The sequence below is a fragment of the Ranitomeya variabilis genome, chromosome 2 (genome assembly GCF_051348905.1).
Source record: "Ranitomeya variabilis isolate aRanVar5 chromosome 2, aRanVar5.hap1, whole genome shotgun sequence".
In the NCBI taxonomy this organism is placed as follows: domain Eukaryota; kingdom Metazoa; phylum Chordata; class Amphibia; order Anura; family Dendrobatidae; genus Ranitomeya; species Ranitomeya variabilis.
The window spans coordinates 310,170,320-310,183,206 of record NC_135233.1 but is presented as its reverse complement, the minus strand read 5'-3'; the positions used below and the strand labels follow the sequence as shown (position 1 = coordinate 310,183,206).

Here is a 12,887-nt window from a genome sequence, read left to right as displayed (position 1 = left end):
CTCTGATTGAGAATTTCGGCGGAAGGACCGATGATTAGGAGGTCGTCCAAGTAAGGTACTATGGCGATGTCTTGGTTTCTGATATGAGATACAGCTTCCGCCATGACTCTGGAGAAAACCCTTGGGCCCGAGGAGATCCCAAAGGGGAGAACATTGTATTGAAAATGTAGAATCTTGTGATTCAACCGGACCGCAAATCTTACATATCTCCTGTGACGAGGATGTATCGGAATATGGAAATAGGCATCCTTGAGGTCTATTGTTGCCATATATGAATGAGGAGCTATCAGAGGGATAGCTAATTTAACTGACTCCATTTTGAATTTGCGGTAAGTAATGTATTGGTTGAGAGCTTTTAAATTTATTATGATCCGGGCTTGTCCGGAGGGCTTTTTACCATAAATATACGGGAGTAATGCCCTTTCCCTTGCTCGTTTACTGGGACCAATGAAATAGCTCTTGAGGTCAGCAAACCTTGTAAACCTGACATCATCAGTTTTTGAGTCTCCCGAGATGACGGGGAGGTGACTCTTAGGATCCTGGGAGGAGGCGCCTCGAACTCTATAAGAAGACCTTGTTGGATAACACTTACGACCCAAGGGCTGTTGGAGATATTCTGCCAACTGTGAACGAAGTTCGAAAGCCTCCCCCCCCACCGGATCGGAGTCATTGTTTTTCTTGCTGGGGAATAAGGAGATTTTTGGGTTTCCCCTTAGCATAACTCCATCTACCGGTTTTTCCTTTACCCTTAACCTGGGAGGGCTGGGACTGGGAGGCCCGAAAAAAACCCACTTCCTGGGAGGTCTCTGTTCAGGAAGAGTCTTTTTCCTGTCCGTGGCTTTTTCCAGGATGTCATCTAATGAGGGCCCGAACACGTAGTCACCCTTAAATGGAATGGAACACAGCTTTATTATTGAAGTAACATCTCCACTCCACATCTTAAGCCAGAGAGCTCTTCTGGCCGAATTTGTCTGGACTAGAGATCTGGCGGCTACACGGATAGATTCTAGGGAGGCGTCTGCAAGAAAACCAGTTGCTCTATGTAAAATAGGCAAGGAGTCCAATACTTCATCTCTTGGAGTACCCTGAGAGATGTGGTTTTCTAATTCCTCTATCCAGCAGAAAAGAGACCGGGCTACACAGGTGGATGCAATATTGGACCTGAGGGCCGAAGTGGAAGTTTCCCAAGATTTTTTGAGCAGGCTTTCAATCTTCCTATCTAAGGGATGCTTTAACTGGGAGGAGTCTTCGAGCGGCAGGGCAGTCTTTTTTGCCACTCTAGCCACCTGAACATCTGTTTTTGGGATGTTCCATTTAATTGAATCCTCATCCAGAGGAAACCGGTGTTGAATACGGGGTGGTTAGCCGTTTTTCAGGAAGTTCCCACTCATTATTGATCATATCAATAATACTTTTGTGTACGGGAAACCCAGGTTGTTTATCAGTCTGAATGCCGAATAACTCATCCTGTATAGACTGAGGAACGGGTTCCTCCTTAAGCTCCATAGTATTCCTCACTGCGGACACCAATTCCTCAATATATTCAGAGGAAAAAAGGTATTTTCTGATTTCAGCAGTTTTATGAGGTACGGACATCTTCCCATTTAACTGAAGATGACGCATAAGAGCCATCAGACTCTGAATCAGAATATTCCTCGATCTTTCTCTTTTTGGGAAGTGATGGACCAGGTGAGGGTGGTGGTGGCGGTGGAGGGGGAGCAAACGTGGCTAAAGAGGTCTGAACCTCCTGTCTAACCAAGGAACGAATCTCTTCAATTAGTGAAGGATGTTCAGCCCGGATTATTTTGTCCGTACAGGGTTGGCACAATTTTTTCTCCCATTTTAAGGGCAGTTTTCCATTACAAGTAGCACATTTGCGCTTATTAGTAGCTTTATAGCCAGGCTTGTCTCCCTGAAATGAGAGAGGAAGCAGTATGAGAAGGTACACTGAAAACTACCTTTAAATGGGACCTGTCCCTGCCACACTTACTGGGGCTTGGGGAGTGCTGGGCTCTGCAGCTGCAGGGCAAGACGTATCCATGCTGAGCAAGCTTACCTGAGACGTCTTCTGCAGCTTACATAAAAAATAATGCTGCCCCAGTGCGTGGCAATTAGCCACCCCTCCCCCTCCGCAGTCCCAGGCAGGCGTGCGAGGATGCAGCGTGCCTCACACGCCGTTCGGAGGTCCATCCCAGACAGAGTAACGCTCCTTCACACAGGAGCGCCGACCCGGAAGTGAAGCGTCACATGACTTCCGGGTCGCCGAACAGCGCGCACAGGAGGGGGAGATGCCGGAGATCTCAGGGAGGCCTCCGGGATGGGATCACCGGCCCGCTTTACCCCCGCAAGGGGACGCAGGAGGACCGGGAATGCGGTCCCAGAATCCGAAGAGACGGGAGCATAACGGAGGAGGAAGCCCTGGGGGCCCAACCACCAGTGCCCGGCTAAGATTATAAGGTACCACTGCCAGAGCCGGCCGCGCAGCGCACCAGGAACCTCTCCATGCCCCATGGGGAACAGGAAAGACACTGGTTAATGGGAGGTGGGAGGGGTTTTTAACCTCTTGTGCTTCCTGTCCCCCATTAGGGTATGGAGACAACCTTCTGGGCTGTCGTGGAAGGCAACTACAGAAATCAGGAATCAGTGGCTTGTAGTTTTCGGGGGGCGAGGTCTATAAAGGGGTCCGCAATGGGGTGCACTGGTTTATCTTCTGGAATGGTGGGTGCTGCCTCATCTTCTGCCCTGGGACATCTGCGTGGCGGTTCCGCAGGACCCGAGGAGGAAGAGGATGAGGATGACGAATCTGAAAAGTAAAGAAGTGTGGAATCCTCTCCCTCACTATCAGTGTCGGAGGCAAGGAAAGCATATGCCTCCTCCACCGAATAGCGCTGTTGGGACGACCGTGAATATTATTATTATTTTTGAATATGGGGCTTGTGTCAAGTACTTTATTTTTTACTGTTTGTGTGTGTGTGGGAGGGGGATAGTGTTTGGTGTAAACTTTTGTTGGAAAAGAAAAAGCTAAAAGAAAAAAAAAAAGCCCAACCAGGGAGAAAAAAAAATATGCCTGTGAAAAGAAAAGTGTAAAACAGCAGGCATGAGCTCTGATAAGTGAACTGCGTCACTTATCATAGTTCGACGGCTGCTGGGTGTGCGCACGAGGTGGCGCAAAGGGGGATGAGAAAGAAAAGCGCTCACGAGTGTTGATTGTGGTGTCACAAGCTTCTGTGGCACCACAAGGCCCAGTACACCAAGAGATCTAGCAGTGTGACCGCTCTGCAGGAATCTTCAGCTAGTGTGAGGACCTGCAGAGCAGTCAGACAGGACACAGAGTGGTCACACCGCTGCTGTGACCTGTTCTTGGTGCGATCGACGCCATCGTTCGCACCAATCAGAGTTGGCCCTGGTGACGCCGGTGTTGCTAGGCACCGGCCTAGGATCAGAGCTCACAGCACTGATCCTAGGCAGGTCACCGGCAGAGAACAGTGCAGCCATTTTCACCGATGCCTGCCGTTGCCAGGCACCAGCCTAGGATCGAGTACATCAGTACTCTCTTAGGCTGGAACATCACTGTTTCAGCCAACCTGATTGGCTGAAACAATGAGAGGCTGCAATTGGCTGCTCAGAATTGAACAGCCAATCACAGCGATCATGACTGCGGGTGGGCGGAGACAACCCCCAGGATGCCGATACCATCTTCCCACAGGTTAGATGGCGCCGGAATCTTAATGCGATCACTTAAAGGGAACCTATCACCCCGTTTTTTTCGGTATGAGATAAAAATACTGTTAAATATGGCCTGAGCTGTGCATTACAATAGTGTAGTTTGTGGACCCCGATTCCCTACCTATGCTGCCGAAATACGTTACCAAAGTAGTCATTTTCGCCTGTCAATCAGGCTGGTCAGGTCGGATGGGCGTGGCTTCTTCCCCCAGATATTGCGTAGTTTTCCGTTGGTGGCGTAGTGGTGTGCGCATGTCCAACGTCCCCAATCCTGCACGGGGGGGTGAAAATAGCAGCGATGTCCGTTATTCCATTGGTGGTCGGTGGGCGCGGCCATCTTCCTTTGGCCGCGCGTGCGCAGAAGCGGCGCTCTGCTGGCCGCGGCTTCAGGAAAATGGCCGCGGGATGCCGCGCGTGCGCAGATGGAGATCGCGGCGGCCATTTTCCTGAAGCCGCGGCCAGCAGAGCGCCGCTTCTGCGCACGCGCGGCCAAAGGAAGATGGCCGCGCCCACCGACCACCAATGGAATAACGGACATCGCTGCTATTTTCACCCCCCCGTGCAGGATTGGGGACCTTGGACATGCGCACACCACTACGCCACCAACGGAAAACTACGCAATATCTGGGGGAAGAAGCCACGCCCATCCGACCTGACCAGCCTGATTGACAGGCGAAAATGACTACTTTGGTAACGTATTTCGGCAGCATAGGTGGGGAATCGGGGTCCACAAACTACACTATTGTAATGCACAGCTCAGGCCCTATTTAACAGTATTTTTATCTCATACCGAAAAAAACGGGGTGATAGGTTCCCTTTAATGCGATCACCGCGACTTCAGTCACAGTATCGCATTAAAGGTCATGGTAAGACAGGCCCAGGTCACATGGACGGAATAGTATGTGGCAGAAAGGGGTTAAATAAAGCCAAAGGCACACTACAGATGTCCGTAGAAATTTTCACGCCAGTCATGTTCACAAATTGCAGATGTGACTGGTCAGATTGAGCAGCTGCCTGGTAGATGCATTAGTCTGGTCTGTAGGAGAGACTAGACAAGTGCCTGTTGAACCACCTACACAAAACAGACCATTAGGCTACCATAGACATGAACAGCAAATTAAAAGTTTGGCTGACTGATTAAGACCTAAAACAGTATGCACACATTCCAAGGTATCTGAACTCTCTTTTTACAAAGCCTTTTAACTCCAAGCCCAGCACCACACAGACGCACCCAACTGCCAATGCACTCAGCAGGTATTACAATGCCATCTGGACACATTGAACGGATTTAGGAACATCTGTGGAGGTGGCATCCACATCACTGCCGCCATCCACATTAATAATGGAAAAAGAGAATATTAAACCCTGTTTACGATAAACTCATAGAATATAAAGCCATCGAGGAACATCACCCTACACGCAGAGGTCCACAGACATGGGTACTGCTAGGGGCGCCTTATTTATGAGTAAATGGCACTTCTGTGGCATCATAGTGATGGTTCCTCCTTTTACTTGACAGAGCTGTTTCACATGCATGGCATAACTAACACATTGTAAATCAGTGCTACTTAGTGAGGGCGAGCTGAGAAGGAACTTCTTACAGAAGTGATAATGAATATTATTTTTATAATATTATCATCATTATTAATCTTTAACTTTATATAGCGCTAACATATTCCTCGGCGCTTAATAGTTTTGCACACATTATCATTGCTGTCCCCTTTGGGGCTCACAATCTATATTCCTCCCTATCTGTATGTCTTTGGAATGTGGGAGGAAACCGGAGAACCCAGAAGAAACCCACACAAACATGGGGAGAACATACAAACTCTTTGCAGATGTTGTCCTTGGTGGGATTTATACCCAGGACCCCAGTGCTGCAAGGCTGCAGTGCTAACCACTGAGCCACCGTGCTAGAATTTCTCTGGCTACAAAAATCTTAGCTTTACCAACATGACTGAGCCATTGAGTGTGAATGTTAAAGAAGTTTTCTAAATATTCACATTTTTAGTTAATTTAGTATTTTAGAATAGTCTGAAACATTTATGTGATACCCTCCCTACTTGATGCCCTGCAGGTCCTGTCTGATCGCTCCTCAGGTCCCCGCTGGTCTCTGCTTCTTGTCACTCATAAGAATTGACTGATCACTGTAGCTGAGGTTGGACAACGTGTGGTGCGTCAGGAAACAGAGACAGCGGAATGGGGCCTGCGATGGAACAAGGACAGCGAGTATAATTTTACCAACGGATTTTGGGTCGCAATGTAGTAGTGTAGTGTCAGAAAGCTGGGATTGCGTTGTTGGTCATGTGTCTTCCAGCAGGATAATTACCCCAAACATACTTCAAGAAGCAACCAGAAATGGATGGAAACAAAGCGCTGGAGATATCTGTAGTGGCAGCAATCAGCTCGGATCTAAATCCCATTGAACACCTGTGGAGAGAACTTAAAATTGCTGTTGGGAGAAGGAGCCTTCAAATATGAGAGACCTGGAGCAGTTTGCAAAAGAAGAGAGTGGTCCAAAATTACAGATGAGAGGTGTAAGAAGGTTATAGAAAGCGACTGATTACAGTTATTTATTCCAAACGGTGTGCAGCCAAATAGTAAATTGAGGGTGCCAATAACTTTGTCTGGCCCATTTTTGGGGGTTTAGTGTGATATTAAACAGAAGAGAAGGAAAATAGGGGGGAAAAAAAACAAACTAATGTGTCAAATGAGGGTCCGTTTTACAGTCCAAATTCAGCTTACTGGGGGGGGGGGGGGGGGAGAGAGAGATAATCGGCAGCGCTGGTGGAGCGGGGGAGGGTCGCAGTGGGTGTTCGGTGGTCCGGCGATATGACTCCCATCCCAGACTAGTGCGGCAGGTTTGGCGGTGCTCATGGTGGGGGCCCTGATGCCGGTGGGCTTAGCTCATCTTCGATTTTGGGGGTGACAGGTTCCCTTTAATTTACAGTGCATGATGCTGTATGAGGACTTTTTTTCCTGCGCGCTGAACTGGAGTTTTTAATAAATACCATTTTGAGGTATAGATAACATATTGATCACTTTTTTATTGCATTTTTATAGGAAGTGCAAGAACAAAATAAACTAGAAAGTGACATTCTAGGCTTTTACCAACATGGCAGCAACAGACGCTTTCAGCAGGCCACAAAGGGTAGCGTGGTTTAGTAGCTGCCATCACTCATTGAAATTTAAAGGGCTAAGAGCAGCCATCAGCGGTAGCTCTGGTGACAGAGACTTAGGGCAATGTAAAAAAGAAACAAACATAAAGCAAAACATACCTTTTTAATAAAACAAAGGTATAAGTGACAGATAAAACAGGATATCCTGGTCCTGCGGGTAGATAACATATACACATATCTGTAGCAGGGACGGAAAGATCACGAAAGAAGGTGGGCCTACTGCAGCTAGACATGTGTCTAAGATGCTACAGAAGAGGAGCGGAGGAAGGCAAAAATAAAGTTTGGGGGTTTTTTTGGTTTTTTTATGTTTTGGAAAACAGAATGGGGACATTATACAAGGAAGGGACCCGGGATGGAAGTCATTATACCAGGAAGGGGCGCAGGATGGCAGAAATTATAGGATGGGGGACATTATTACAGTAAGGAGCCCAGGACAGGGGACATAATAGGAAGGAGCCTAGGATGAGATACATTATTACAGGATGGGGCCAGAACACAGGCAATAATCTTGTAGATTGTGAGCCCTGGCGGGCAGGGTCCTCTCCTACTGTACCAGTTGTGACTTGTATTGTTCAAGATTACTGTACTTGTTTTTATTATGTATACCCCTCCTTACATGTAAAGCGCCAAGGAATAAATGGCGCTATTATAATAATAATTATTATTACAGGAATGTGCCTTGATGGAAACACTATTACACACTTGTCTTTATAGAATTTACATCTCACCGACATGGTGGTGGGGACCAGAGTCCAAATTTTTCACCGAGGCACTTGGGACTCCAGTTACACCACTGCTCTATAGGACAAGACTGGAGCCAAATTTCCTAAAAGTTTGTCACTTTTGGATTTTGAAATAGTTTTGATTCCCAGGAAAGTTTTTACCTCCAATCAACAAAAACTAAATGAATATACATTTGGAAACCACATGCAGGCTTATCAGCCATGAAGGGCAACATAATCACCCATACCAGCCATGCCAGGCAACCTACACATCCTTACCTGGGTGTAACTACAGCAGGTGCTGGGGCTGTAGTCACAGGAATATAGTCTATATATATGACCTGTGATAATTAAGGTTCACTGCTGGAGGTGTTGCATTCAAGTTACGCCATTGACCCTACCAGTCAGGTCAGGCAATGCACACAGCCCTACCAGCCATGCAGGACAATATATGCACCCATCTGCCACACGAGGGCATACAGGTTCACCCCTATTGGCCAAGCTGGGGTGTTCTTTTTTTATAAACAGAGAATACATGGTGCACCTGAATATACAAAGCCATGATAGAATACATACCTATATACACTCCAGATCATCTGTGCAACCCACATCATGATCTGGAAAACGGTATAACCTATAGCAGAGGTGTCGGAGAATGGCAGGACCTACAGCAGGAAGGACAGAGAATGGCAGCATCTATAGCAGGCAGGACCTATAGCAGAGGTGTCGGAGAACGGCAGGACCTATAGAAGGCAGAGCCTATAGCAGTGGTGCCAGAGAATGACAGGACCCATAGCAGTGGTGCCAGAGAATGGCAGGACCCATAGCTGGCAGGACGGAGAATGCCAAGACCTATTTCAGACGTGCTGGAGAATGGCGGGACCTTTAGCAGTGGTACCAGAGAATCGCAGGACCTATAGCTGGCAGGACAGAATGGCAGGACCTATTTTAGACGTGCTGGAGAATGGCAAGACCTATAGCAGTGGTACCAGAGAACGGCAGGACCTATAGCAGGCTGGAGCTATAGCAGGCAGGACGGAGAATAGCAGGACCTATAGCAGACAGGACCTATAGCACGCAGGATGGATAATGGCAGCACTTATAGCAGGCAGGACCTATGGCAGACAGGACCTATGGCAGGCAGTACGGAGAATGGCAGGACCTATAGCAGGCAGTACGGAGAATGGCAGGACCTATAGCAGGCAGGACCTATGGCAGGCAGTACGGAGAATGGCAGGACCTATAGCAGGCAGGACCTATGGCAGGCAGGACCTATGGCAGGCAGTACGGAGAATGGCAGGACCTATGGCAGGCAGTACGGAGAATGGCAGGACCTATAGCAGGCAGGACCTATGGCAGGCAAGACCTATGGCAGGCAGTACGGAGAATGGCAGGACCTATAGCAGGCAGGACCTATAGCAGGCAGGACGGAGAATGGCAGGACCTATGGCAGGCAGGACCTATGGCAGGCAGTACGGAGAATGGCAGGACCTATAGCAGGCAGGACGGAGAATGGCAGGACCTATAGCAGGCAGGACCTATGGCAGGCAGTACGGAGAATGGCAGGACCTATAACAGGCAGGACCTATAGCAGGCAGGACGGAGAATGGCAGGACCTATAGCAGGCAGGACCTATAGCAGGCAGGACCTATAGCAGGCAGGACCTATGGCAGGCAGTACGGAGAATGGCAGGACCTATAGCAGGCAGGACCTATAGCAGGCAGGACCTATAGCAGGCAGTACGGAGAAAGGCAGGACCTATAGCAGGCAGGACTTATAGCAGGCAGGACCTATAGCAGGCAGGACCTATAGCAGGCAGTACGGAGAATGGCAGGACCTATAGCAGGCAGGACCTATAGCAGGCAGGACCTATAGCAGGCAGTATGGAGAATGACAGGACCTATAGCAGACAGGACCTATAGCAGACAGGACCTATAGCAGGCAGGACCTATAGCAGGCAGGACCTATGGCAGGCAGTACGGAGAATGGCAGGACCTATAGCAGACAGGACCTATAGCAGGCAGGACCTATGGCAGGCAGGACGGAGAATGGCAGGACCTATAGCAGGCAGGACCTATGGCAGGCAGGACGGAGAATGGCAGGACCTATAGCAGGCAGGACGGAGAATGGCAGGACCTATAGCAGGCAGGACCTATGGCAGGCAGGACGGAGAATGGCAGGACCTATAGCAGGCAGGACCTATGGCAGGCAGTACGGAGAATGGCAGGACCTATAGCAGGCAGGACCTATAGCAGGCAGGACCTATGGCAGGCAGGACCTATGGCAGGCAGTACGGAGAAAGGCAGGACCTATAGCAGGCAGGACCTATAGCAGGCAGGACCTATAGCAGGCAGTACGGAGAATGGCAGGACCTATAGCAGGCAGGACCTATAGCAGGCAGTATGGAGAATGACAGGACCTATAGCAGACAGGACCTATAGCAGACAGGACCTATAGCAGACAGGACCTATAGCAGACAGGACGGAGAATGGCAGGACCTATAGCAGACAGGACCTATAGCAGACAGGACCTATAGCAGACAGGACCTATAGCAGACAGGACCTATGGCAGGCAGTACGGAGAATGGCAGGACCTATAGCAGGCAGGACCTATAGCAGGCAGGACCTATAGCAGGCAGGACCTATAGCAGGCAGGACGGAGAATGGCAGGACCTATAGCAGGCAGGACGGAGAATGGCAGGACCTATAGCAGGCAGGACGGAGAATGGCAGGACCTATAGCAGGCAGGACCTATGGCAGGCAGGACCTATAGCAGGCAGGACGGAGAATGGCAGGACCTATAGCAGGCAGGACCTATGGCAGGCAGGACGGAGAATGGCAGGACCTATAGCAGGCAGGACCTATAGCAGGCAGGACCTATAGCAGGCAGGACCTATAGCAGGCAGGACGGAGAATGGCAGGACCTATGGCAGGCAGGACCTATGGCAGGCAGGACGGAGAATGGCAGGACCTATAGCAGGCAGGACCTATGGCAGGCAGTACGGAGAATGGCAGGACCTATAGCAGGCAGGACCTATAGCAGGCAGGACGGAGAATGGCAGGACCTATAGCAGGCAGGACCTATGGCAGGCAGTACGGAGAATGGCAGGACCTATAGCAGGCAGGACCTATAGCAGGCAGTACGGAGAATGGCAGGACCTATAGCAGGCAGGACCTATAGCAGGCAGTACGGAGAATGGCAGGACCTATAGCAGGCAGGACCTATAGCAGGCAGTATGGAGAATGACAGGACCTATAGCAGACAGGACCTATAGCAGACAGGACGGAGAATGGCAGGACCTATAGCAGACAGGACCTATAGCAGACAGGACCTATAGCAGACAGGACCTATAGCAGACAGGACCTATAGCAGACAGGACGGAGAATGGCAGGACCTATAGCAGACAGGACCTATAGCAGACAGGACCTATAGCAGACAGGACCTATAGCAGACAGGACCTATAGCAGACAGGACGGAGAATGGCAGGACCTATAGCAGACAGGACCTATAGCAGACAGGACCTATAGCAGACAGGACCTATAGCAGACAGGACCTATAGCAGACAGGACCTATAGCAGACAGGACCTATAGCAGACAGGACCTATAGCAGACAGGACGGAGAATGGCAGGACCTATAGCAGACAGGACCTATGGCAGACAGGACCTATGGCAGACAGGACCTATGGCAGACAGGACCTATGGCAGACAGGACGGAGAATGGCAGGCAGTATGGAGAATGGCAGGACCTATAGCAGACAGGATGGAGAATGGCAGCACTTATAGCAGGCAGGACCTATAGCAGACAGGACCTATGGCAGATGTGCTGGAGAATCCCTGGCACGCCCTAGGAGATAAGCTGCAGATAACAAAGCCGGCAGCTGTGCGGACCGCAGCATCTGTATAGGGCCATTGTGCCCGTGTATGAGCGCGCACACGGAGTGCCACTTACCCCTCCACACCACAGCCACCAGCAGCACCAGGGTGAAGCCAAGTCGTGCCATCCTGAGCGCGCTCCTGTAGGACGGTCAGCGGAGGAGAGGCCGGGGATCGGGGCGCAGCATGCAGAGGGTGCACGGAGCCGCGGCCGTAGGGCAGACAGTCAGCAGCGCTGTGATTCTCTCTGGCGGCGGGAGGGGGAGCTCGCAGTCCCCGCCCAGCGCTGTCTCACAGGCTGCTGATCACTGTAACGAGAACCAGCCGCACCGCAATACCGAGCGTGCACCGCGAGTGAGGGCCCCGCAGACCACCCTCCCCTGGCACGCGTGCAGTGTACGGCCGCAGAGGGCACCTGCCGGTCACACGCACATACCGGCCGCGGGTCGTCTATAAATAGCAGAGAGCACGGACAGGGCGGACAGGGATTCTGCTACAATCACGGCGAGACATCAGCATGTCAGGGCACCGCAGCAGGAGCCGCTGTCAGTAATGGCCTCCCTTTGTTGCACGCTTTATAACCGGGCATTATTGCCCCAAGGGTTCCCGTGCTGTAATTCCACAGGGCGGAGAAATCCACTGGGGGAAATAACACTGCAGATTCCAGAAAAGGAGCCTCTCCCCCTAAGGCTACTTTCACACTAGCGTTAACTGCAATACGTCGCAAATGCGTCGTTTTTGCGAAACGCCGCATCCAGCAAAAGTTTTTGCTGGATACGTTGTTTCGTCATAGAGTAACATTAGCGACGCATTTGCGACGCATTTGCGACGCATTTCCAAACGGTGAATGCGTTTGGCGGCGTTTGGGCGTATGGTAGCGGTCCGTCGGGAGAAAAAAACGTTACATGTAACGTTTTTTGCTCCCGACGGTCCGCTTTTTCCGACCGCGCATGCGCAGTCGGAACTCCGCCCCCACTTCCCCGCACATCACAATGGGGCAGCGGATGCGTGGGAAATATGCATCCGCTGCCCCCGTTGTGCGGCGGAGACCACACTAGCGTCGGGAACGTCGGCCCGACGCGCAGCGACGGGTTGTTCCCGACGCTAGTGTGAAAGTAGCCTTACTCCACTCAGGTTTGCGAGCCTTGCTGTGGATTTCTAGGTGGGAGCTGCGGATTTTTACGCTCTGATTTGCTGCAGATTTTACCCTTTGCTAAGCAAAGCCATAATGGATTCCACACAAAGAACTGCAGATGTTCTGCATGGAGAGCGACCCAGGCTGGGACTGCTGTCCCACAGGAGAGCAGAGAATCCTCGGTGGGCAATCAGTACATGGCACACTATATACCGGCATCTTATTCATGTAAGAATCTACCCCGCTCATTGTTAT

General features: G+C 50.5%; 1 protein-coding gene across 4 annotated transcripts in view; it reads right to left on the bottom strand.

Moving 5' to 3' along the window:
* CD99L2 (CD99 molecule like 2) overlaps nt 1–12,128 on the bottom strand; it is a 144,963-nt gene extending 132,835 nt beyond the window's left edge. For 2 of the 4 annotated variants that reach the window (XM_077285222.1, XM_077285223.1), the window contains exon 1: nt 11,574–12,128. In XM_077285222.1, the coding sequence (XP_077141337.1) occupies nt 11,574–11,625 (52 nt within the window). In that variant the 5' untranslated portion in view covers nt 11,626–12,128. The remainder of the gene's footprint in view (nt 1–11,573) is intronic. The other 2 variants (XM_077285221.1, XM_077285220.1) reach the window with 2 other exon arrangements.
* Nucleotides 12,129–12,887: the final 759 nt, after the last annotated feature.